The sequence below is a fragment of the Miniopterus natalensis genome, chromosome 13 (genome assembly GCF_054644295.1).
Source record: "Miniopterus natalensis isolate mMinNat1 chromosome 13, mMinNat1.hap1, whole genome shotgun sequence".
NCBI classification, from domain to species: Eukaryota; Metazoa; Chordata; class Mammalia; order Chiroptera; family Miniopteridae; genus Miniopterus; species Miniopterus natalensis.
The window spans coordinates 59,781,902-59,803,909 of NC_142093.1; the positions used below are offsets into that span (position 1 = coordinate 59,781,902).

The 22,008-nt window shown below is 49.8% G+C and overlaps 1 protein-coding gene across 1 annotated transcript; it reads right to left on the minus strand.

Annotated features, from left to right (window-relative positions):
* Window positions 1-9,365: 9,365 nt before the first annotated feature.
* LOC148091725 (ral guanine nucleotide dissociation stimulator-like) lies at window positions 9,366-20,135 on the minus strand. Its single transcript, XM_087823784.1, has 13 exons — window positions 19,983-20,135; window positions 16,437-16,630; window positions 15,725-15,832; window positions 14,902-15,092; window positions 14,399-14,754; window positions 13,467-13,682; window positions 13,011-13,114; window positions 12,464-12,533; window positions 10,878-10,946; window positions 10,385-10,456; window positions 10,054-10,086; window positions 9,591-9,712; window positions 9,366-9,402 (listed from the first exon to the last, which is right to left on the minus strand). The coding sequence occupies exons 1-13, from the start codon at window positions 20,133-20,135 to the stop codon at window positions 9,366-9,368; spliced, it is 1,725 nt and encodes a 574-aa protein (XP_087679910.1).
* Window positions 20,136-22,008: the final 1,873 nt, after the last annotated feature.

Genomic DNA, 22,008 nt, shown 5'->3' on the forward strand with positions numbered 1-22,008 from the left:
GCAACCCTTTGGTGCACAAGACGACGCCCACACTAGCTAGGGCAATCTTGTTTATCTTTTCAAAGAACCAGCCTTTGGTTTCATTGATCTTTTGTATTGTTAAACTCTATTTTCTTTTTTTCTGCTTTGATCTTTGTTATTTCTTTTCTTCTACTCACTTTGCCAGTTGTCGTTTTTCTAGTTCCTTAACATGAAAAGTTAGATTGTTTGTTTGTGATTTTTCTTGTTTCTTGAGGTAGGCCTGTAATGCTATGAATTGCCCCCTGCTGAGGACTGCTTTCACTGAGTCTCATAGATTTTGTGTTGTTTTATTCTAACTTTTATTGTTTCAGCATATCCTTAGATTCCTTTTTTGATCTCTTTGTTAACCCATTCATTGTTTAGTAACATGTTATTTAGTCTCCATGTCTTTGTATTTTTCAACATTTTTTTTCATTGATTTCTATGTTTTTAAACAATATATATTTTTATTGATTTCAGAGAGAAGGAGGGAGATAGAAACATCACTGATGAGAGAGTCATTGATTGGCTGCCTCCGGCACACTCCGTACTGGGAATGGATCCCACAGCCTGGGCATGTGCCCTGACCGACAATTGAACTGCGTTCTCCTAGTTGCTAGGTTGCTGCTCAACCGCTGAGACATGCTGGCCAGGCTGATTTCTACGTTATACTGTTACAGTCGGTGAAGATGCTTGGTATGATTTCAGTGTTCTTAAACTTATTGATGCTTATTTTGTGTCATAACATGTGATCTATACTAGAAAACATCCCATGAGCTCTTGGAAAGACTGTATGTTCTACTTTAGGGTGAAGTGCTCAAGAGATATCAGTAAAATCCATCTGATCTGTGGTGTCATTTAAAGCCTCCATTTCCCTGTGGATTTCCTGTCTGGGCAGAGTTAGCCATTGAAATAAGTGGGGTGTTAAAATTCCCTAGTATAACGCTGTCCTTTTATGTCCATCAGTATTTGCTTTAAATACTTAAGGTCTCCTATGTTGCCTTCATACGTGTTTACAAGGACTGTATCCTCCTGTTGGATTGCTACCTTTATCATTATGTAATGTCCTTCTTCGTCTCTTATTATAGCCTTTGTTTTAAAGTCAGCCATGCTGGTTTGTCTCGGTTGGTTGAGTGCTGTCCAATGTACCTGGCGGTTGCCGGTTCATTCCCATTCTGGGCACATTCTGGTTGTGCGTTTGATCGTCAGTATGGGGCATGCTTGAGGCAGCCAGTTGATGTTTCTTCTCATCAATGTTTCTGTCTCTCTATCTCCCTCTGCCTTCCTCTCTCTGAAATCAACCAAAACAAATAAAAGTAAAAATGAACTCCAGTTTGTCAGATATATCGGTATCCCAGCTTTTTTTTCTCTTTCCATTTGCATGACATATCTTTTTCTGTTCCTTTGCCTTTAGTCTATGTGTATCTTTCGTTCTCAGGTGCATCTCTTGTAGACAGCATATATATGGGTCTTGTTTTCTTATTCATTCAGCTACCCTATGTCTTTTCATTGAAGAACTTACACTATATACATTTAAAATAATTATTGGTAGGTATGTATTTATTGCCAATTTCTTTTTTAAACTATGAGTCTTTGCGTTTTGCTTTTTTCTCATTCTCTTTCTTTGCCTTTTAACCTTTCTTGTAATACGGGTTTGGTCATAACAAAGCAATATTTAGGTTTCATTTGTTTTGGAAGCTCTGTGTTTCTTCTATTTTATATGCTAGTTTTGCTGGGTAAAGTAGTCTTTTTGTAGGTTTTGTAGGTCCTTCCCTTTCATCACTTTGAATATACCACTCCACTCCCTTCTGGCCTGACTTGTTTCAGTTTAGAAATGAGCTAACAGTATTATGGGAGCTCCTTGGTAGGTAAGTAACTTTTATTCTCTTGCTACTTTTAAGATTCTGTCTTTGTCTTTAAGCTTGCCATTTTAATTATGATGTGGTGGTGGTGTTGGCCTCATTAGGTTCACCTTGTTGGGATTGTCTGTGCTTCCTAGACTTGTGTGTCTTTTTCTTTCACCAGGAAAGATGATTTTCAGTCATTTATTCTAATAGTTTCTCCCTTCTGTGCTCTCTGTATTTTCCTTCTGCCACCAGCATGATGTGAATGTTGTTACACTTCATGTTGTCTCTAAGAATCATTAAACTTTTTTTTTTAAATATATCTTTATTAATTTCAGAGAGAGGAAGGGAGTGGGGGAGTGAGAGAAAAATCAATGATGAGAAAGTCGTTGATTGGCTGCCTCCTTCACGCCCCCAACTGGGGCTCAAGCCCACACCCAGGCCTGTGCCCTGACCAGGAATTGAACCTTGATCTCCTGGAACCTATGTTGATGTTCAACTGCTGAGCCACACCCGACCAGGATAAACTAGTTTTATTTAAAAAATTTTGTTGTTGTTGTTGTTGTTCCTCTGATTGGCTGGTTTTTCTTCTCTTTCAAATCAGTGACTTGATTGTCTGCTTCATCAACTTACTGTTCATTCCCTCCAGTGTTACGAATTAATCTGAATTTCTTCTAGTATTAGAATGAATGTGAAATTAATTCTTCATTTTATATATTGTGTTCCTAATATCTGACTGGTTCTTTTTTTATGGTTTTTATGTCCTTTTTCATGTTGTTGCAGTTCCACTAAGTTTCTTAAATATCCTCATAACTATTTTTTATTACTCTATACCTGATAAATTGTTTACCTACATTTTATTTAGCTCTTTTTGGGGTGATTTTTCCTATTCTTTCATTTGTGGCATGCTTCTTTGTCTCCCATTTTGGCTGGATCTTTGTGTTTGTTTCTATATTTTAGTCTTGGGAGGGTGGTCTTACTTTGTAGGTATGCTGTGGGTCTAGTGGCGCAGTTTTCTTGATCACCTTAGCTGCTCCAGGAATGTCCCTTTTGTAGGTTATGTGAGCCCTCCTGTTGTAATTGAGTCTTGATTGCTATTGGCTCATTCATGTGTGGTGTCAGCCCTGAGTCTGGATGACTGAGGATCAGCCTTGACCACAGTTAGGACATGCTGTGCAGGTACTGATTCCATGTAGCAGAATTCACCTCAGCAGGGTCTGTTGCCTGCAGAGATCTCCCTTTGGATTTGTCACTTGTGAAACTAATTGGATGCTGTTCTGATGTCATCTGAATCTGGCCACTGGTTGTGTTGGTTCCGGGGCCTCTTGGGATGGACTGTATTGCATGCCAATGTTAGATGCCACCTATGACGAGCCATGGACAACGTTTTGGAACAACAAATGATGTAGTTTGTTCTGGCCTCTGATTGGCCTGAATGTGTGCAGGAAGGACCAAATTTTGCACCAAGGCAAGCTTTTATCAGAACTAGGCCTGAGGGCAGGTTATCAAAAGACTTAAGGCACCCTGAGATTCACCTCCACCTGCCTCTGCCTTCGGCTGCCTATTAAGCTTTAGACATTGAAAGAGCCTCTGGTACTACTTGAGTTGCATGAGTTAGGTTCTCAGTGAGTTACCAGGTAGGGGTGAATGGTGTTCACCAGATTGATTCAGGATCAAACTTGGTTCCAGTGCTGGGTCTCAGGCCACTCAGCAAATGTCCTAGAGTATACTATACCCAGCTGCCACCTGCTGGGTGCTTACACGCCTTTGTGTTGGGGAAAGGTCTCAGAGTGATCAGGGTGAGGCCAGCAGAGTTTTTCAGGCCCAAAGAGACCACGATTTGGCCATGCGAATGGAAGGCTCTGCTCCAGTTGCATTGCAAGGGAAAAATGGCCCATATGCTAGAGCCATACACTCAGCACGTCACAACTTGTGCTGGGTAGATACTGAGCTAGAAGCAGCTGTTGTGGGTTGGGAGGATGGGGCCACTGGATTTCTTATGTCTGAGAAGTGCTGATCAGGATGGGGAAGGTGAGGGGAGTGGCCTGCTTGCCAGAGCCACAGAAGTCACTCTGCAAAGATCCTGTCCAGATCTAGGCAGGGCAGAGCCAGCAGGAATCTAGAAAGTGAGGCCACTAGGAGCCCATAGAGTGAGGCTCGTGGATCTCCCATGAAGGTAAGTACCAGTCAGGTTCACGGGAAAGTGGATTGAATGGCCCCTGCCTCAGACCCACACAACTCAATCACTGACACTCCCTGAGTCTGCCCAGACATCTACACCCCAGCCCATGGGGTTGACTACTCAGCAGGCCACAAGCTCCTCAGAGTGGGCCAATGTGGAGTCCAGAGAGTAGGGCTGTTGCATTCCATGTGGCTGATGTCATATGGTAGAGAGTGTTCCTCCCAAGCAGATGGAGTCTGCAGTGTGGGAGAGGAACTCTTCTCAGGGAACTCTTCTGGTGGCTGTTCCTCCAGCTCTCTCCGCAGAGCTACAAATTCCAGTCTTGCCTCATGGGATTCAAGTCTGCTTTGCCTCTTCCTCTTCCAGAGCCTAGGGTGAGTGCCTGTGAATGAGATTTTGTGCATTTGCCCTTTTAGAGGGTATTTGTGTCTCTGGTGGGCTCCTTTCTCTGTCTGAAGGACAGAAACCCCATGCTTTTCACAGCCAGAGGTTATGCCGGTGACTTTTCCTAGCTCAGGTATTATAGCCGGGGTACCCGGCATGGGGTTGAGACTGCATGCTTCTCAGGGGCACTCCTGCTACTGAGATATCCCTCCAGAACCTCAGCCACCACCCATGGGAATGGGGCCAGCCCATTTTTGTCTCCACACTTCTAACAGTCTCGATATGGTTTTTCTGTAAACCCTTGGTTATAAGAGTTCTCCTCATCTAGTCTTCAGTTCATTATTTAAGATGAGTGTAGCTTCCACCTACTCTAACACCATTTTGAATCTCTTCCTGGATATATTTTTGGTAACAGATTTTTTTATTACTGATTCAGTCTCCTTACTAGTAATTAGTCTGATCAGGTTTTCTGTGTTTTTCATGATTCAGCCTAAGAAAATATATGTTTTTAGGTATTTAGCATTTTCTTTATAGTTGTTCAGTTTGTTGGTGTATAATTGGTCATGGTGGCATTGTATGATTCTTTGTATTTCTTTGATATCAGTTGTAACTTTTATGATTTTATTTATTTGTGTCTTTCTTTTAGTTAGTCTAGAAAAAGGTTTGTAAACTTTTTGGAAAGCAGCAGCTCTTAGTTTCATTGAATTTTTAATTGTCTTTTTTCCATGCTGATCTTTATTTCCTTTCTTCTACTTTGTTCTTCTTTTTCAAGTTTCTTTTGGTTTAAAGTTACATTGTTTACTTGAGACTTCTTTTTGCTTCTTCAGGTCGGCTGTATGGGTTATAAAATTCCTCTTTAGAGCTGCTTTTGCTGTATTTCATAGATTTTCGAGCTTTACATTTGAATTTCCTTTTGTCTCAAGGTATTTCTTATTTCATCTTTGTTTCTTGTTGATGGATGTGTCAAAGAATTTGTAGTTATGTTTTATAACTTCCACAAACAATAAAACTTAGCTAAAATTAAGGGTATCAGCTCCACTGTATTAATTTCATATTTGACCTGTGTCAAAATAACATTGTAATTATTTTAGAAATATGTTTTTATTGATTTCAGAGAGACAGAGAGAGAGACACACATCAAGGACGAGAGTCATCTATTCGCTGCCTCCCACACTCCTCCTGCTGAGGATGGAGCCCTCAACCTGGGCATGTTCCCCCTGCCTGGGAGTTGAACAGTGACCTCTTGGTTCATAGGTTGATGAGCAACCACTGAACCGTATCGGTTGGCAACATTGAAACTTAATATCTTAATTATTTATGTGATCAAAATATGGGAAGAAAAATGTGAGCAAAAACACGCCCTCCTCAGATCCCTTGTTCTACATCTCTTTCCATGCTGGTAAGACCTCCACCCCAAAAGGCTACATTTATTCAACTTCAGCAGGGCAACAGTGACCTAGAGCCCATGCTGAGAGGACCACCACGCTTCCTCTCCAGGACCTGCCAAGACACTGTTAGATACTGTTCACTTTTAACAAAAAGAGGGACTGTCCAGGGCCTGCAGTGGCTCAGGAACACGACGCCCACTGATTCAAGTGCAGAAGGGCTTATGCCCAAACCAAATGGCATTGTTTTTACAGTCCATCCGGTTCAACATACCAGTGACAGGATTTAAGACTTCCCATTGCAGGCCCTATGAGCACACGTGAAATGTGTAGAGTGTCCTCAGTGACCCCATTTTAACCCACATCCATCACGCTTTCTTCTCCTACCACCCCGCCCCTTTTGCCCCTTTCAGCCTTGTCCCCAGCAGTGGTTTATAATATGCTTCCCCCTCCTGCCCCCAGTCCACCACCCAGACCCACTTCAGACCTGGCCCCCTCCCATCCACTCTGACTTCACACAGACTGCCCAATATTCAGACACCTGGTTGGCCCCAGGATACCCTGTGACGGACAGTGTGCCGTGAAGTGGCCTCATCCCAGTTTCAGGGCCAGAGGGCCATGCGTTCATTTCCCATTCTGCAGAGACTGACAGCATGTGCTGGAATCCACACATGAGACCAGGACCCGGGACATGTCGCTGAGCCAATGCATGGCACCTCCGTCAAGGACCCTAGTGCCAGTCAAGGGTCTGACCACTTTGGCTCTCAGCCACCCAGGAGCCACGGCAGGGCTCTGCAGTCAAGCACTCTGGTGTCCTTCACCTGAACCGTGACTCCCGCATTCACATGCCCTCCTGCCCCAGAGCCTGGAGTTTGGGTTCTCCTTGCTGCCTAAGACCATTCCGTGTCCCTCCACCCCAATGTCTCCATCTTTAAATCTTATGTTCCCAGACTGTACCAGCCCTGCCTGCTGCGGGCACCCACAGAACCCGAGGTCTCTCTCGTCTTTGACGATTTCAGTACTTGCATCGCTGGCACCCCCTTTACCCCGTCTTCGTCATAACCCTTGGTTCAGTGCCTGTCATGACCCTCCAGCACTTACAGATTCTAAGCCCCTGAGCCTCGTGGCCTCCATTCAGTGAAGGGCAACACGATGGAAATGCAAGTGCCCAGCTCCTGCCCAGCTGGGGGACTGGGATGGTGCCCGTGGGAGAGTCCACTCAAATGCCCCGATCTCAAGGGAAGCACAACAATTGTAGTTTCCTGGGCAGCACAGGCGGTGTCTGGAAGAGCCCCCATTCGCAGTGCTGGCCTGGGTCCTGGGTGGACAGGTGCATGGCCCTGTTGCAGGCAGGTGGCCCCTTTAGAGCATGGAATGAACACGGTGCGCTGCACTTGATTAACTAAGGCCAGTTATACAGGGACACATGCTGCCCAGTTAGTTACAGGAGGGGGACACAATGGCGCCAGCAGTAAGGTGAGAATGTGCAGCACAGTGAAAGATGTTTCATGGTAAGGGCTCCAGAGAGGCCCGGGGCTGGGTCTTTGACTTCCCTTCTGTAAGGACACTGGGGACACTTTCCCTCTCAGTCGGGACTTGCCTAGAACACTTCAGACCCGGAACCCAAAAGGGGGCTCAACTGGGGATGTTTATATCTTGCTGGTCATCTGTGCGCATCCCCAGGTTGGCCCCAACGATCACCTCGACCACACAAACCTTCACATCATCTTATATCCAGCATGGACTCATCCCACTTGTCTCTCTCTGTACCTTTTGTTCAGAGCCCCCGGCATGTCCTTATTTCACGTTATGTATGTGCTGGCTGCTGTGACTCTTTCCTGCAAACTCGCCATCCTCACAAGCCCTTTGGGTTGAGCACTGAGCTTCTAGAGCCTGACCATAGGAGGCGCTCTGCACACACCTGTTAGGGGAGGGAGTGCACCACGTCCTCTTAACACAATCTACAAATTCAAGGAGATCCCAATTGGAATTCCAAGGGAACTCGTTCAAGTGATTCAAAGTTCATACATACTAAAATTTAGAATGTGTGTATTTTTTAAACAAATTTTATTTGCAAGAAGTTATTAAAAAATGATTGAATACCTGTTCAGCGACACCTATACAGTGATGATCATCAGAGAATTATTCCTAAAGCAGAAAGCTAAATAACATTAAGTCCATTAACTAGAGCCAAATAACGTAATTCATGACGCAGCAGGAGAAAAGACACTAGGAGGTATTCTTTTTAGAAATATTTTTAATATTAGAATATATTGTCACATAAAAATATAACGGATATATTACAAATATGGATAGGTGTATATTCACCTACATGACTAGCACATATGAAAGAATATATAAAGATCTGTACTATTATTTCCAATTTAGTGTGTGCATAATTACTTATTTTAAACCTTGACCTTTTCTGCCTATAACCCTGAGTTATTTTTATAATAAAAACTCTATTTTTGAAAAGTAAAATCAGTTCCAATTGCTTTATTGTAAAGGTTATGAATTGTGTGCATTTGTGTATTGAAGGTGGGGACAGAAAATTTTGTCCAGTACAACTCACCTGGGAAGACAAGCAACTTCGGTTTTGCCTGAAAGTTGGGGATTGTTTTAATTTTATCTGAACCAAATTGTACTTGAAATAAATCACATGCCTAGCAAGCAAATTGCATTGTGGCAAGAAACCCGATTCGGAAGTACATACACTCGACTAACTGTAGGACAGAACATGAGTGCAGCAAAGTACAGACACACAGACCCCTGGGTTCTGGTCCCTCCTTCACCCCCTCGCAGGCTTTCTCATTTCTCTGCAGGTTTGTCTGCTTTGTTTGGTTCTCAGCATAGTTTTAGGATCCTCTGTGCCTTGCTCTCCACTTACTATTTTATATTTATTTCTATCTCCACTGTATCCAACCTTGTCTGTCCATTTTTAAGCTTCTTGCTATTCTTTCTTCATGTTTTTCTTGTCTTTAAATCTCATTGGAACATAGTTGAGAAAAAAAATTCATGTCCTATAAAAAGTCACAACTTCCCACTTATTTTAGTTCTTACGTTTCCTTTGTACAATTTCACTGCTAGGAATGGACACATATCAGGCAAAATGTCTGCTACGTGTTGTGCTGCTCGTAAGAGGAATTTTTGTGTTGTCTGACTTTAATAAACTTCCACCTAAGACCTAAGAGTTTCCGTGAAGAGAGATTTTGTATTCAAACATGTTTTCTTACTTTTTAAAACAATTTATTACTGACACTATAACAGAGGTCCCCTTATATCACCCATGATGCCTCCCCCCCTGCCCCCAATCCCCCCCAGGCCTTCGCCACAGTGTTGTCTGGATCCTTAGGTTACACGTCTCCAAATAAATTATTTGCTTAATCTCTCACCCCCCACCCCCACCCCCTTCCCTCTGTGATCATGGCGTCTGTTCCATCCTTCTGTGCTTTCAGAGAGGGCAAAGCCCATGAAAATGGGATCCTGTTAAGATTCATTTCCTCTTTTGCTGTCTGTCATTCACTGGCTTCCTTTGGTCTCAGAATAAGTTCTGAGTGTTCAGCTGGCCAACTAGGACTGGGGCTCCAGCTGGCAGGACAGGAGGTAACTGCAGGACAGAGTGCCACCTGTGAGCTCCCTGGAGCCACACCTCAGGTGTCCCTCCCAGTGTCAGGTGACCTAGGAGGTGCTACACAACAAGGCATGGGGCTGACCAGGGAGCCATGGACACAGGTTCCCTGGACTGGCCACAGGGAAAGCCCACCCCTGCCCTCGCCAACTCCTGCCAGACCTCACCTCTCCTTCTCGCTGAGCTGCTCCAGCGTCCGGAACCAGGTCCTGAATTGCTCCTCGGGCTCTATTTCATAATTCTCAGCAGCCTCCTGCAGCTCCACGATCTCCTGCATTACCTCCAGTTCCTGGGTCCAGAGGGAGAGGGTGCAGACACAGTGCTGTTTGGGGGCGGGGAATGGGGCAAGGGAAGAGTCCTGGGTCTTTGCTGACATGGGCACTGTCCTTCCCCTAATTCCATCCAGGCCCTACCTGGGCTCAGAGATGAGCATTGACAGCCCTTCCTCCAGAAAGCTGTCCTTGATGCCATCCCCCTACCTGAGCCACCAACTGGAGGGGTCTCCCACCTCTGTTATAAAAGCCTCCCAATAGATGTAAGATGCAGGGGATGGAGCCCAGGAGTGTGCTGGCCTGGGCGTCCCTGATCTTCACCCCTCCCCTGTCCCCAGGAAGTGCCACAGCTGCTCACCTTCCTCTGGTTTTCTTTGTGGATCCGACTCCCCTGTAAGGCAGAGATCCCAAGTCCATCAGAAAGAGCTCCCCATCCATGGCTACCCCTGTGCCCACCCCTTCTTATGTTGAACTACTGCCAGGTCCCAGGAGGGGGTGGGAAACATGGAAAGTCTGGACTTGGACCCAGCCCAGTCTCTGAGCTGCAGAGGAGGGGCACATGGATCGGTATGATGGGGAAGACACCCCAGCTTCAAAGGGCGGCTCTGCTGAGAACTCAGGGCTCAGTACTGGGGCTCTCTCCCCAAAGGTCAATCCCGGCGATCCCAGCCTGGCTCCCAATCACCTACCTCCATATAATGCTCCATCACCGTGTCCAGCATCTGCAGGTCAGTCAGAAACTTCCCAAGGAAGGGGACACACTGGGCAAACAGAGTAAAAGTGGGATGAACCCCTGCTCTCAGGTGTCCTCACAGACCCTCCCCTCAGAGCCTGCCACCCTCAGTCTCCTGGCCCACCCCAGGGATCCCACAAGGACCGTTAGAGCCTCCCCTCAATGGTCCCTTCCCTCACTCTCCAAGAACTCCTCCTAATCACCTGCCAGGGCCTGCATTTAGCAAATCAAAGGTCTGTGGTTAGAGGCCAGCCCCACCCCATATCCTAGCTGCACCCAGCTCTCCCAGTCCCTCCTCTTGGTCACCTCTAATGACTGGTCTTGGGTTCTGTGGGAATGGGGCAGATGCAGGAGGAAGACCTCCCTCTCTTCGCTTGGTGGCCTTCAGCTGGGAGGACAGTGCCCCCTGTCCTCTGCCCCTGGAGCACTCACCAGAAAGGCTCACTCACCTTCTGCTGCAGCCTCTTCTGAGCTCCACAGAGGGTCAGCATCAGAGTGACAAGCCTGGAAGGCCGCTTCTGCCAGGGTCCAGGACAGGGTCATTGAGGTCATACTCCCTTCACCCCACTTCCCCCTCCACCCCAACCTCAGACCCTGGACATGTGACCCACCCCAGCTGGTACCAGGGCTACTGTCCCTCCAGCATGTCTGATTCTAGATGGCTCCCAGCTACAACACTCACTCAGTGTGTGACCTTGGGCAGGGGCCTGGCCTTTCTGACCTGCTTCCTCCTCTCAAAGTGTGAGACCTCCACCTAACTCACAGGTCCTCTTAGGGACTCAGTGTCATTACTGTCATCACTGATCTCGCCCTACCCTTCCAGATGGAGCAGTGCAGGGGGCTCTGCAAAGGCCTTTCTTTCCTGAACCTCGTGAGCACCCCGTGATGCCTGCAACACAGGATGGTCATTCCTCCTTTTCTCTCACTAGCAGGCAAGGGGCCCAGAGAGGAACAGTGACTGGCTCAGGGCCCACACAGGAGACACCACTTGTCTCTCCCAGCCAGAGGCTTTGTCCCTTCTGCCCTCATCTCACCCCCAGCCCCATCACTGTCCAGACCCAGTCCTCTGGCTCTCAGGTTTATGCAGGTCCCCACTGGACCGAGCCGTCAACGAATATGTGTCTCGGGAACCTGGCGGAGTTGCCCTGCCTGCCCCACCCCACTGGAGTCTCTGTCCACCAGACCAGAACCAAGACCATGCCTAGCCTTCACCTCCCCAAATGCCCAAAACCTTCCCCTGGGCAGCAGTCTTTCTCCATCCTCAAATAGGGACCCTCAAGGTGCCCCATCTGACTGGCAGGGTAGTGGGTGTCAGGGCACTTTGCCTCCTAGTTGACATGTAGGATCTGAGGTCTGTGCAGGAAGGGTCCACTAACAATGCCCCAGTTCCCCAGACACTTCTCAGAAGCACCCTGGCCTGTGTTAGTGCCCACCAGGCACCAGGTGAAAATCCTGACAGGGACTGACTGGCAGTGAGTGCTCCAGGGGCCAGTGGGAAGTCACAGAATGCACACCTCTCTGTCTCTAGTCCAGCAATTGGGGCCCGAGGCCAGCCAGACCTTTTGTTCACCTGCCCCTTGGGAATCCCCAGCAGGGCCCCTCCCTGGGGCAGGCAGGCTCGCTCTCCTTGGAGGTGTGATGAAGACAGAAGGAGCAGCAGGCCCTGGCTTCCTGAGGACAGGCTGGGCTGGTTTGGGGCGAAAAAGTGCCCACCCACCCCATTCACCCCACAGCCTGGAAGAAACTAAGTCCCAGTGAAATGGACCCGCATGAAAGCCAGAGATGCACTCAGTCTGCCAGCCCTGCACCCTGTCCTGGAGCAGCCCAGCCACCACCACTCTGTGCAGTGACTGGGCCTCTTGCCCCTGAAACTGCCCCCCACCTGACCAGGGACCAAACAGATCTTCCTGTTCATCATGACAGAGGGTGAAAATTTTCAGAGAATCTTTAGGGAACAAACTACCAAAGCCACATCCTGCACCATCCCCGCTTCCCTCACCCCTTCCTCTCTTTCCAGACCTCCAGCCTGCTCTACCTTCATAAGCTGCTCCCTGCTCGCTGGATTGTCCTCCTTGCATAGTTTTTTTAGTGTGACTCTGCTTTTCCTGAGGGGAGGGACAGAAGAAAGACATGTCTAGGAATGATAGGAGAGAGGCACTGAGGGCAAATTCCTTTTGACAATCTAAAGTTTCAAACTCCTAAGGTGAGGGTCTTGATGGCTTCCTCTGAGCAGAAAAGTCTCCATGGAACTTGGGAAACACTCATGCTGGTCACCAGGGCCCCCATTCCCATTGCTACTGAGCAGTTTTTACCACTTCTGGTTTCAGCTGGGCATAGGGTTCTGTTTCTGGAAACACTTGCCAATCTGCTATTTGGCTCAGTGCTGTCTCTGACATTGAAGGAAACTGACTCCTGAAGTAGAGCTGGTGGCCTGAGGTCCCAGGGAGGCCTAGAGACTCTGCCCACCAACAAATCCCTGCCCTGAGGGTTGCCTGCATTCCAGGATATGAGGATACATTTGGAGACATATGGGAGACACCCCCCCCCCCACTCTGGGCCTATGATGGGAGAAGCCTACACACCTGGAAACTTTCTCCCATGTCTTCTTCAGACGATAGATGGACACACTCTGAAGGGCTGACAGGATCCCATGTAGGGAGGAAAAATTCCTCAGGGATCGGCACTCCTGGGAAGGGGGGAGATGCACTGTGAGGTGGGGAACTGGAGCTCTAGTTTCAGTCCCCCTCAATTGGCACCCCCCTCTTGGGTGAGTCAGATGCTCAGGGTAGGCACGTTTAGCACCCAAAGACCAACACTCACAGAAAGGAGGGTCTTAGCTCAATCCAAGGAAGGAGCCAGGTAGGAAGTGAGCCTCCCACCACTGGGACCTGAGAGTCAAGGTCACCATGCCCCTAGAAGAGAGGACCTAGAGACTGTTGGGGCTCAGACCTGAGGCCTCAGTCTTGAGAGCTGACAAAGCAGTAGAGGCCTTTTGCAAGGCTCCGTGTAGGGACTCCACTGGGCCTCCCATAACATACCCTGGCCACCTTAATCCAGTGGTTCAGGACTTTGGCCCTGTCCTGGGCCCTCATGCTTGGGTCTCCAAGGCAGGTGGTGATCACACAGGCGGTCACAGAATTGAACTGTGTGATTGTGGCACGCACAGTAGATGCCGTGTGTTCGTTGCCAGGCTTGTCCCTCTGGGACCAGATGGAGCCCAGGCACTGGTATGGCAGCACCTTTTTGAACAGCTCCTGGGAGAAAAGGGAGTGTCACCCAGCCCTTCCACACCCCAGGTCAGGGTCCCTAACCTCTTTCAGGAGCCACTGGTCAGGACTGAAGGCTAGGAAGCTGAGGATGTGCCCTGAGCCTTGGGGTCCCTGGGATTCATTCTCTATTCACAAAGGGCCCCCTGCACAGGACCCAAGACTGGAAGGGAAGGGACGCGAGCCCCTGCCTCCAGCCCATCCTAATGACTAGCTGCAGGATGCTGCTTAAGTCTGCTCACCCCAAGGGACATCAAACATGACCTGATCACCAATCTCATCCAAATCCCCATTCTGTGCATATTCCCCTGTAGCAGCTACAACCACAGGCTGTTTGTCTCCCTTGTAGTAAAGCACATATCAGGTGCCTAATAAGTGCTGAGGTCGCTGAGTCTCATGGGCATAGGGCTGGGCGACCACGCACCTGGCTACACACAGTGAGCTCCCCTCCCACCTGGCCAGGCCACACCCAGCTTTCTCTGTGATCCCCCTCATCTACTCTGCACAGCCCCTCTGTGCAACTGGTCTCCTGAGTGTCTACCTTCACCGTCCGCAGGTGGACAGCGAAGGCTTGGGGGTTTAGAAGGTTGTCCAGGACCCATGGGTGGTAATAGATGGAGCTGTGATTTGCATCCAGATCACAGGAGTTCAGATCAGGGAAAGGCAGGGTCCCCCCTACCCCGGCCTGAGAGCCTTCTGCTCACCAAATCCATAGCTGTTAGTTGTTCTGCCACCAGCCTTGGAGGGAAGGTCAGGATGGTACACTTCCCCTCCCTTCCCAGGTGTTCTGTGGTCACAGACCGGGGGAAGTTGGGTGCTGGGGCTGAAGCTAGCTCAGTGCTTGTTGGAGCAAAGATTAGAGCTGGTGGCCTAGGTGGCTCCACCTCCACAGCTGGCCCTGGGGCTGAAGTTGAGGTTGGTTCTTGCTCCATGTCTGGAGGGGTTGATGGAGGTGTCACTGGCTCCAGCACTGGCACAGCTGGACCAGGCTCTAGCCCTGGAGAAGGCCCTTTTTCTGGCTCCTGAGTACTCTCGAGCTCTGGAGGTGGTTCTGAAGCAGGTTAGAGAGACTGGTTCATGCACATGCCTCACTTTCCAGTGTCTTCCCAGAGACAGGAAAGATGCCACTGCCTTTGAGGGTCCTCCAGCCCATGAAACCCTGACCCCACAACCCCCAGTTCATCTTCCCAGACTGCAGCTCCCTCACCTTCCAACTCTGCCTCAGTGGGCTCAAGATGCTCCAACTCTACACAGTCACTTTGGGTGCTGTGCACCAGGTGTGATACAGCATGTTTCTCCTGCACAAAGGCCTGCTTCAGGATCAACCAAGGAAAATGTAGGGGCTGCCTGAAACATTGCTCCTGGTCTGGCCAGGTTCCCATCACAGAAGCTATGGCCCTGCAGAGAGTCAGGTGGGCAGAAGAGACAGAGTCCTGGTTTTTCCTTCCACACTGCCCTCCCATGGCACTGTTGTTTGGGACTGAGCCTCTATGGCTGCTCCCACCCATTCATGGGACAGCCCCTTGCTACTCCAACCCCTGTGTGACTGTCCTAAGAGTAGCAGCCTGGTGACCAAGCAAGTTTAACACCGAGTCTGTGAGTCCCTTCCTCCCAGTGACAGCTGGGTTGAAGTTCCTGTACACTGCCAGCTCAGGCCTCCATGCCCCTGGGCATCTGGCTGACGACTCAGACAGGCATGTGAGCAGCCCACACACCAGAGTGTTCTTCTGTCCTGGCCATGGCCCTCAGGAGAGATGCATGTGGAGAGGGACAGGCAGAGCTGGATGGGCCTGTGTTTGGGATCGGAGTCCAGGGGACAACTCATTCCAACCTCGCCTTCTAGGGAAGCTGAGACCCAATTCACAGTTCTCTTTGACCCCTGTCCTCCTGGAGTAGAAGCCTCCAGACCTCAGCCCTCCCTTGGGAATCAGCTGATGTGGAAGATCAGGGCTCTGCCAGGACTGTTCACCCTAAGCCCCAATCCCATAGACACAGGAGGCCTCCTTCTTCTGGACCCAAGGGCCACTCACTTTTTGATTTGTTCCTCTGGTGTGTCACTCTGGTTGTAATATGGTTCTTTATCTCCACATCTGGTGAACACCTTGATGACATCCGATCTGACGGATGGTGGACGGGACCTGTGAATGATGTGCAGTGTGACTGTCTGACTCGCTGACTTGGACTAAGGCCCAGGGATTGTGTCTGATTCATTCACTGAGTTAGGCTAAGTGTCTCTAAAAGTGCCTGCTGATAGTAAGAGCCTAATACACATTGTCCAGTAAATGAACTCTAACCAGAACCATCCCAAATGTCTGAGTGGGCCTGGGGCCCCCTACTATCTGCCCCTAGAGGTCCCTAATCTGACTTCACCAAGGACCAGGACAAGGACCAGCTAGGCAAAATCTCAAACTGCTTGGCAGGCTCTTTTCTATGTGCTTTTCCAAACTCAGATGCCACAGGCTGCCAATGGGTGAGTCAGGGGACTATTCATGGGACAGGAAAGAAATTGCCATGAACAACTGCAGCATGTCCAGCAGCCCTTTCTGCAGAGCTGACAGCAGGTAAGACCAGCCATGGATTCTCCCACAGTAGTCCCTACAAGCACCTTACGAGGTTCATCCTCTATGACCCCACTTGTCAGAGGAACAAACTGAGGCTCAGACAGATGTGGTGATATTTTCAAGACACACAGCTAGCAGTGGGCAGAATCACCGCTCTGCCAAAGACGGGGCACATGCTTACCTAGCAAACAGATCATCCAGGAACTGCTGGGCTCTGGAGAAGGCCGGGTGCACGGGCATGAAGCTGCAGAAGTGGGGGATGTTTCCACCTGGGAAAACTTGTGCCGTGGATGTCGTCAACTTCTCCAGGATGTTTTCCTGGAAGGCCCACATCCTGCAGGCCTCATGTAGGTTAAGAGTTAACTCAGCCGCACACTGAGTGGGACAAGGAGGGAGATTCAGTCAGTGACATCACCATGAATCCCAGTAGGATGGAGGTCTGGAGCTCCCCAGGAAGTCCCAGCCCATCAGGTATGTGAGCAAGAGGAGGGACAGCAGTGCCCAGGCTGAACGAGGTTCTAGGTTTTCAAAGCACCACTTAAGTTTGGTGTGTGGGGGGATTTTCATACAACTGTTACCTTCTAGGCATGTTTTCATTTTTTTAGCTGAGGAACATCAGACCTCCTCGCATTAATAGCTGTACGAAGAGCATTGTCCCTGTGAGTCCTCAAGAAACATCCCCATTATAGAGATGAGGTCACAGAGGCTTAGGGATGTCAACTGTCCCAAGATCATGCAGGTCAGAACTGAGAAATGCCCTGGGTGACATCCCCACTCAGCTAGCTGAGACTTACCTACTCCTCACATGGATAAAAAGCACCTGGGAATATTGTCCCCCCCACTTTGGGGAAAGTGTACACGCTAGACATGGCCTATGAAAAGCACTGACTTCCAAAAAGACACTTATTTCCCCTCATTTTACATTCAGGGGCATTTTGGGACCCTCATTATGGAGACCCCAGACTGCAGAAAGGCGATCACCAGGTAGGAGTCTGAGCAGGTGACTCAGGAAGGCACAAATCCAGGTGGCCAGTGCAAAGCTGCCAGGTGAGCCAAAGTCCCCGGGAGGCCATTGCCAATGAAGGAGCACTGCAATGGCCTTGGACAACTTGTTATGGGATAGATAAAAATTTCAGTGAGTGAGAAATCCCTGGGCCATCTGCGAGCAAGGCAGCAGCCATCATCACAGAGTGCTGTTGACAACCTCACTGCCACAGCCCTTTGGATTTGGAATCGGCCTGCAGCTGGGCAGGTTTTACATGTGCATGTTCTTCCACCAGCAGGGGGCGTCTATCTCCAGCGGGGCAAAGTAGACATGGTGCTCTGACTTATGTCCCCCAAATTCCATGACTTTGGAACCCTTGGAACTTCAGAACATGCCTGAATTTAAGCACGTAGTTAAGGTTAAGTGGGTTCAGTGGGGTGGGTCTTAATCCAATAGGACCAGTGTCTTTGGAAGAGGAGGGGGGACACGTGGAAGCACAGAGGGGAGCCCATGTGACAGAGAGAGAAGGTGGCTGATGACAAGCCCAGGAGAGACCCCTCAGGGAAACAGCCCTGCTGATGTCCTCAGCCCTAACTTCTAGCCTCTTGAACTGTGAGAAAATGAATGTCTGCTGTTCACACCACCCAGTGTGGTCCTGTGTCCTGGCAGCCCGAGCACCTAGCACAGTCCACAGGGACACACTGAAGTGTCCCTGGCAGCACTGCCGACGTGGCAGCTGACCTGAATTAGGGCGATGTCCACAGCACTGAAAGGCTGCATCCCTGTGACAAACGACCTCCATCACTGGACAAGGACAGTGGAGCTGACTGCTCCATGGGATATTGGGGCAGGTAGTTTATACAACACAATCAGCAAAACACAAATGGGCTCATGGTCTACTATGAAGTGAAACAGTGTTTTTTTCTTTTTTAATATTCCTACAAATATGTGAGGAGTGTCTTTCTAGCCTCCCATGTAGCTGGAGGGAGGAGTGGAGGTCCGGATTCCTTTGTCATAGGACTGTGGACACTCTAGGGAGAGCACTGGTTGGGCTCCTGGGAGTCCCAACACTTGGGTCTGGGTTCTGGGCACTGCCAGGTCATTTCGGGGTTGTGGGTGCAGAGACCTTTGAGGTGAGTTCTCACCTGAGTCAAGCACTGGATGGTGTCTGTGGCCTGATGCACCTTCCCCTGGTCTAGGGAGGTGGAGTAGTTGAACCCATGGAGCATCTTTTTGACAATGTCCTTGTTGGAGACCTACAGAGACAGAGCCCGGTACCGAGCCAGGAGGCATCAGGAACCCTCCAGCCCCTCTGTGGTTCTATCTCACAGCAGCCCTGGCAACCTGATACAGTCCATTAGGACACAGTGAGGATGCTCCCCTCAGCCCTGCTTAACTTGGAAGAACTGAATCACATCAAGGTCTACAGCAGTGAAAGGCTGGGTCACTGAGGAAAACTATGACCTTTATGGGGTGATAGGGAGATGAGTGAGGTGACGGCTCCTGACCAGCCGGCCTACAGAACTTTGCTGAGCTCTGGGAGAAGACAAGTTGCAGAGAAAGGTATCCAATACTTTGTTCCTCCCATCTTTTTGACAAACCACCCAGTCAAGTGTGATGATGTGTGAGGCTCAGAGGTCTCCTTGGACATTGGAGCTGACTGCTCCCTAGGGTACTCGGGCAGAGAGTTCAAACAAGAAAACAGCAAATGTAAATGTGCTTGTGGCCTACTGGCAAATGAAACTACAGATTTTCTCTCTCTAATATTCCTACAAATATGTGAGGAGAGATTTTTCACTCTCCCATGTTGCTGGAGGGAGGAGTGTAGGTCCAGATTCTTTTGTCATGGGACTAAGGACACTCTGGAGGAAAAGCCCTGGAGACCCCCAGATGTGAGTCTGGGTTCTAGGCCCTCCCTGGTCATCTTGGGGTCCTGAATGTGGAGACCAACCTGGGCCAACTCTCACCTCAGACCAGCACTGGACATGGTTGTCAGCCTGGTGCACCTGCACCCTGACCCAGTTGGTGGTGTAGTGGGGCCCGTGGTCCAGCACTTCGATGGTGTCATCCTCGGAGCTCTGCAAAGACAGAGCGGGAACTGAGCCAGGAGGCATCAGGAACCTCCAGCCCCATCTGTGGTCCTGTGTAACGGCAGTCCTGGCAAACTAACACAGTCTGTAGGACACAGTGAGGATGTTCCTGACAGCCCTGCTGCACTAGCAAGAACTGAATCCCGTCAAGGTCTAACAGCAGTGAAAGGCTGGGTCACTGAGGAAAACTCCCTCCTAATGGGATGTGAGGGCAGTGAGTGAGGCCACAGCTCCTGACCTGGCCTCCTCCACTGGTTGGCCGTGCTCTCTGAGATGACAAATGGCAGAGAAATCTATGCAGTGCCTGCATCCCTTTCCATTTGTTTAAATACACAGCATCTGTCAGTGTGATGATGTGTGAGGCTCAGAGACAGTCTCCAAGGACAGTCGTGCTGACTGCTCCCCAGGATCCCTGGGGCAGGCAGTTAAACAATGAAAGGAGCAAAAAGCAAGGACAGAAGAATATTTTCTCCACTACTCCAGGAAATACGTGAAGCCTGAATTTCTACCCTACCAGAGACGTGATTGGGAGGGCTGGAGGTACAGATGTCTTTGGGAGTGGGCCTGTGGAAACACTGAGGCCCCAGATTTGAGCCTGGGTTCTGGTCCCACCCCAGCCACCTGGAGGCCCTGGGTGTGGGCCAGCTCTCACCTCAGACCAGCACTGGCACTGGATGGTTTTCCTAGCCTGGTGCTCCTGAACCTGGTACCAGTTGATGGCATAAGTGAACCCATCAGCCAGCTCTTCTATGGCACCCTCCGTGAAGCTCTGCTGAGACAGAGGCCGGTCCCGGACCAGGGGCATGAGGGGCCTCCCAGGGCACTGCCAGTGGGGGACATGCCTACCACAAAAGCTGCTCCCCAGATCAGGCACAGAGTGCCATCTGCAAAGGCCTCCAGGATGGGAGGGAGCACGATGACCCCTGGAGGACTTCTGAGTAACAAGTGGGTAGAGGAGCTTGGTCCACAGCTCTCAGCTTCCCTTCCTGTCAGCCATGACCTGGGCCATGAACATGACAGACCCTCGAGGCTTCTAACACCCAACAACCTGCTACTGCTTAGGATGAGCACCCGTCACCACCCCCGAAACACACACATACCCAGGATGAGGGGTAAGATTTGTGGGGCCCAAGGTGGGAACCCACTTGGGGACTGGCCTGGATGGGCCTGCCCTGGGCTGTCCCTGGCTACCTGAGGGTGCCTCAGGCCAGAGGGTGAGGAGTGTTCGCAGTGGCAGTTGCACCAATTTCTACAGCAATGGAAACATCTCTTACTCTGGGCATTTTTGTGCCCAGAGCCTCGGAAGCACGGGAAACAACAGAGAGACATCCTAGTCTCCTGACTGCTCCAGTCAAGTGAGTAGGAAAGGCAGTTGTCTCCAGAATGTGGGTACCTGGTTACCAGAGCCCTACATACTATTGGGGACCTGTCACCAAGGAAGTGAGGTCACCTCTCAAGGTTCCGTGACCTGGGCCCCTTCCTCCAATCAGAGCCATCCAAAGAACCTCTGGGCTTCTGACCACTCACCTTCCTCGCACATGTCATGTCCACACCTGCACACCAGCACCTACCCAGCCCTCCCACAGCTCCCTGGGGATGGGCCAGGGCCTGGCTGGGAGGAGAAATCTTAGCTCGCAGCTCCTTTCCCCCCAAGTTCCGTGTCCTGGGGAAGCCTCTTTGCCTCTCAGGGCCTCCCCAGTCTCCCAACCCACACAGTGAGGATGGCGCTAAACACCATGTCCCAAGGACACCATCAGGTGTGGATGACATAATGTCCTTAATACCTGTGGGCTGGTCTCCCATGAATCTGCTGCAAAGTGGAGAGGTGGAAGAGGGACATGAATGAGGGGACATGGAACGGAACTCCTCGCCAAACAGCCTTGGGTCTAGCTTGTGGTTTTGGGGGAGTCACTGCCCACTTTGGCCTCACTTTCAAGTCTGCTCCTTTAAGAGGCTGAAATGACAGGAAATTCAGACATTGTCATTCACTGTCTTAAAACCTTCCAGTGGCCTCTTGTTAGGCCCAGAATCAGACCAAGTGCCTCATGACTTACTCGGAGGCTCTCATGTGGTGGAGCCTTCACAGCGGCTTCTAGTGATTCCAGCCTCTTGCTAGGAACACCCTTGTGTATCAGCTGAGGGCTCAGTAACTGGCTTCTGAACAACATACAGCACAACCCAGGTGATGGGATGTGAGGTCCTGTCACTTCTCTTGTACTCTCATCCTTGAGTTACCTTCCTTTCTCTCAGCCTCTATTTCACTTCCTCTCTGGATGTGTCTCTCTGTCTCTCTGTCTCTGTCTGTCATATCTCTGGAACAGGGAGAGAAAGCACCCATGGTTTGAGCTGCCCTATGTAGAGGCCCCTTAGGAGAGAATCAAGGGAGGGTCCAGGCCAACAGGCAGGAACCCGGGCTCTCAGTCCAAACTGCACCCTGATGAACACCAGGCGAGTGATCCTGGGAGATCTCTCCCCAGTCGAACTGCAGTTGAAACCCATCTCCTGACTCACAGAGACCTTGAGGCAGAGGTACCCCACCAAACCGTGCCCAGAAGCCTGGTCCATAGCAGTTATGAGGTGTCAATACTTGTACTTTACAGATGCAAATTTGAGAGCAGTCTTATTTGTGCCTCGGTTTCCCATCTGAACTCAGCAATAATAAAAACTTTACACTCTCT

What these genes read in the sequence shown, in the direction of transcription:
- LOC148091725 (XM_087823784.1), bottom strand. Translation starts at nt 20,135, where the DNA reads ATGCCCCTGGTCCGGGACCGGCCTCTGTCTCAGCAGAGCTTCACGGAG. An exon ending in CCAGAGGAACAAATCAAAAA is followed by an intron (nt 15,093 to 15,724) that starts GTGAGTGGCCCT and finishes GACTCTCTGCAG; the next exon opens with GGCCATAGCTTCTGTGATGG. An exon ending in ACATGGGAGAAAGTTTCCAG is followed by an intron (nt 12,534 to 13,010) that starts GTGTGTAGGCTT and finishes CCCTCCCCTCAG; the next exon opens with GAAAAGCAGAGTCACACTAA.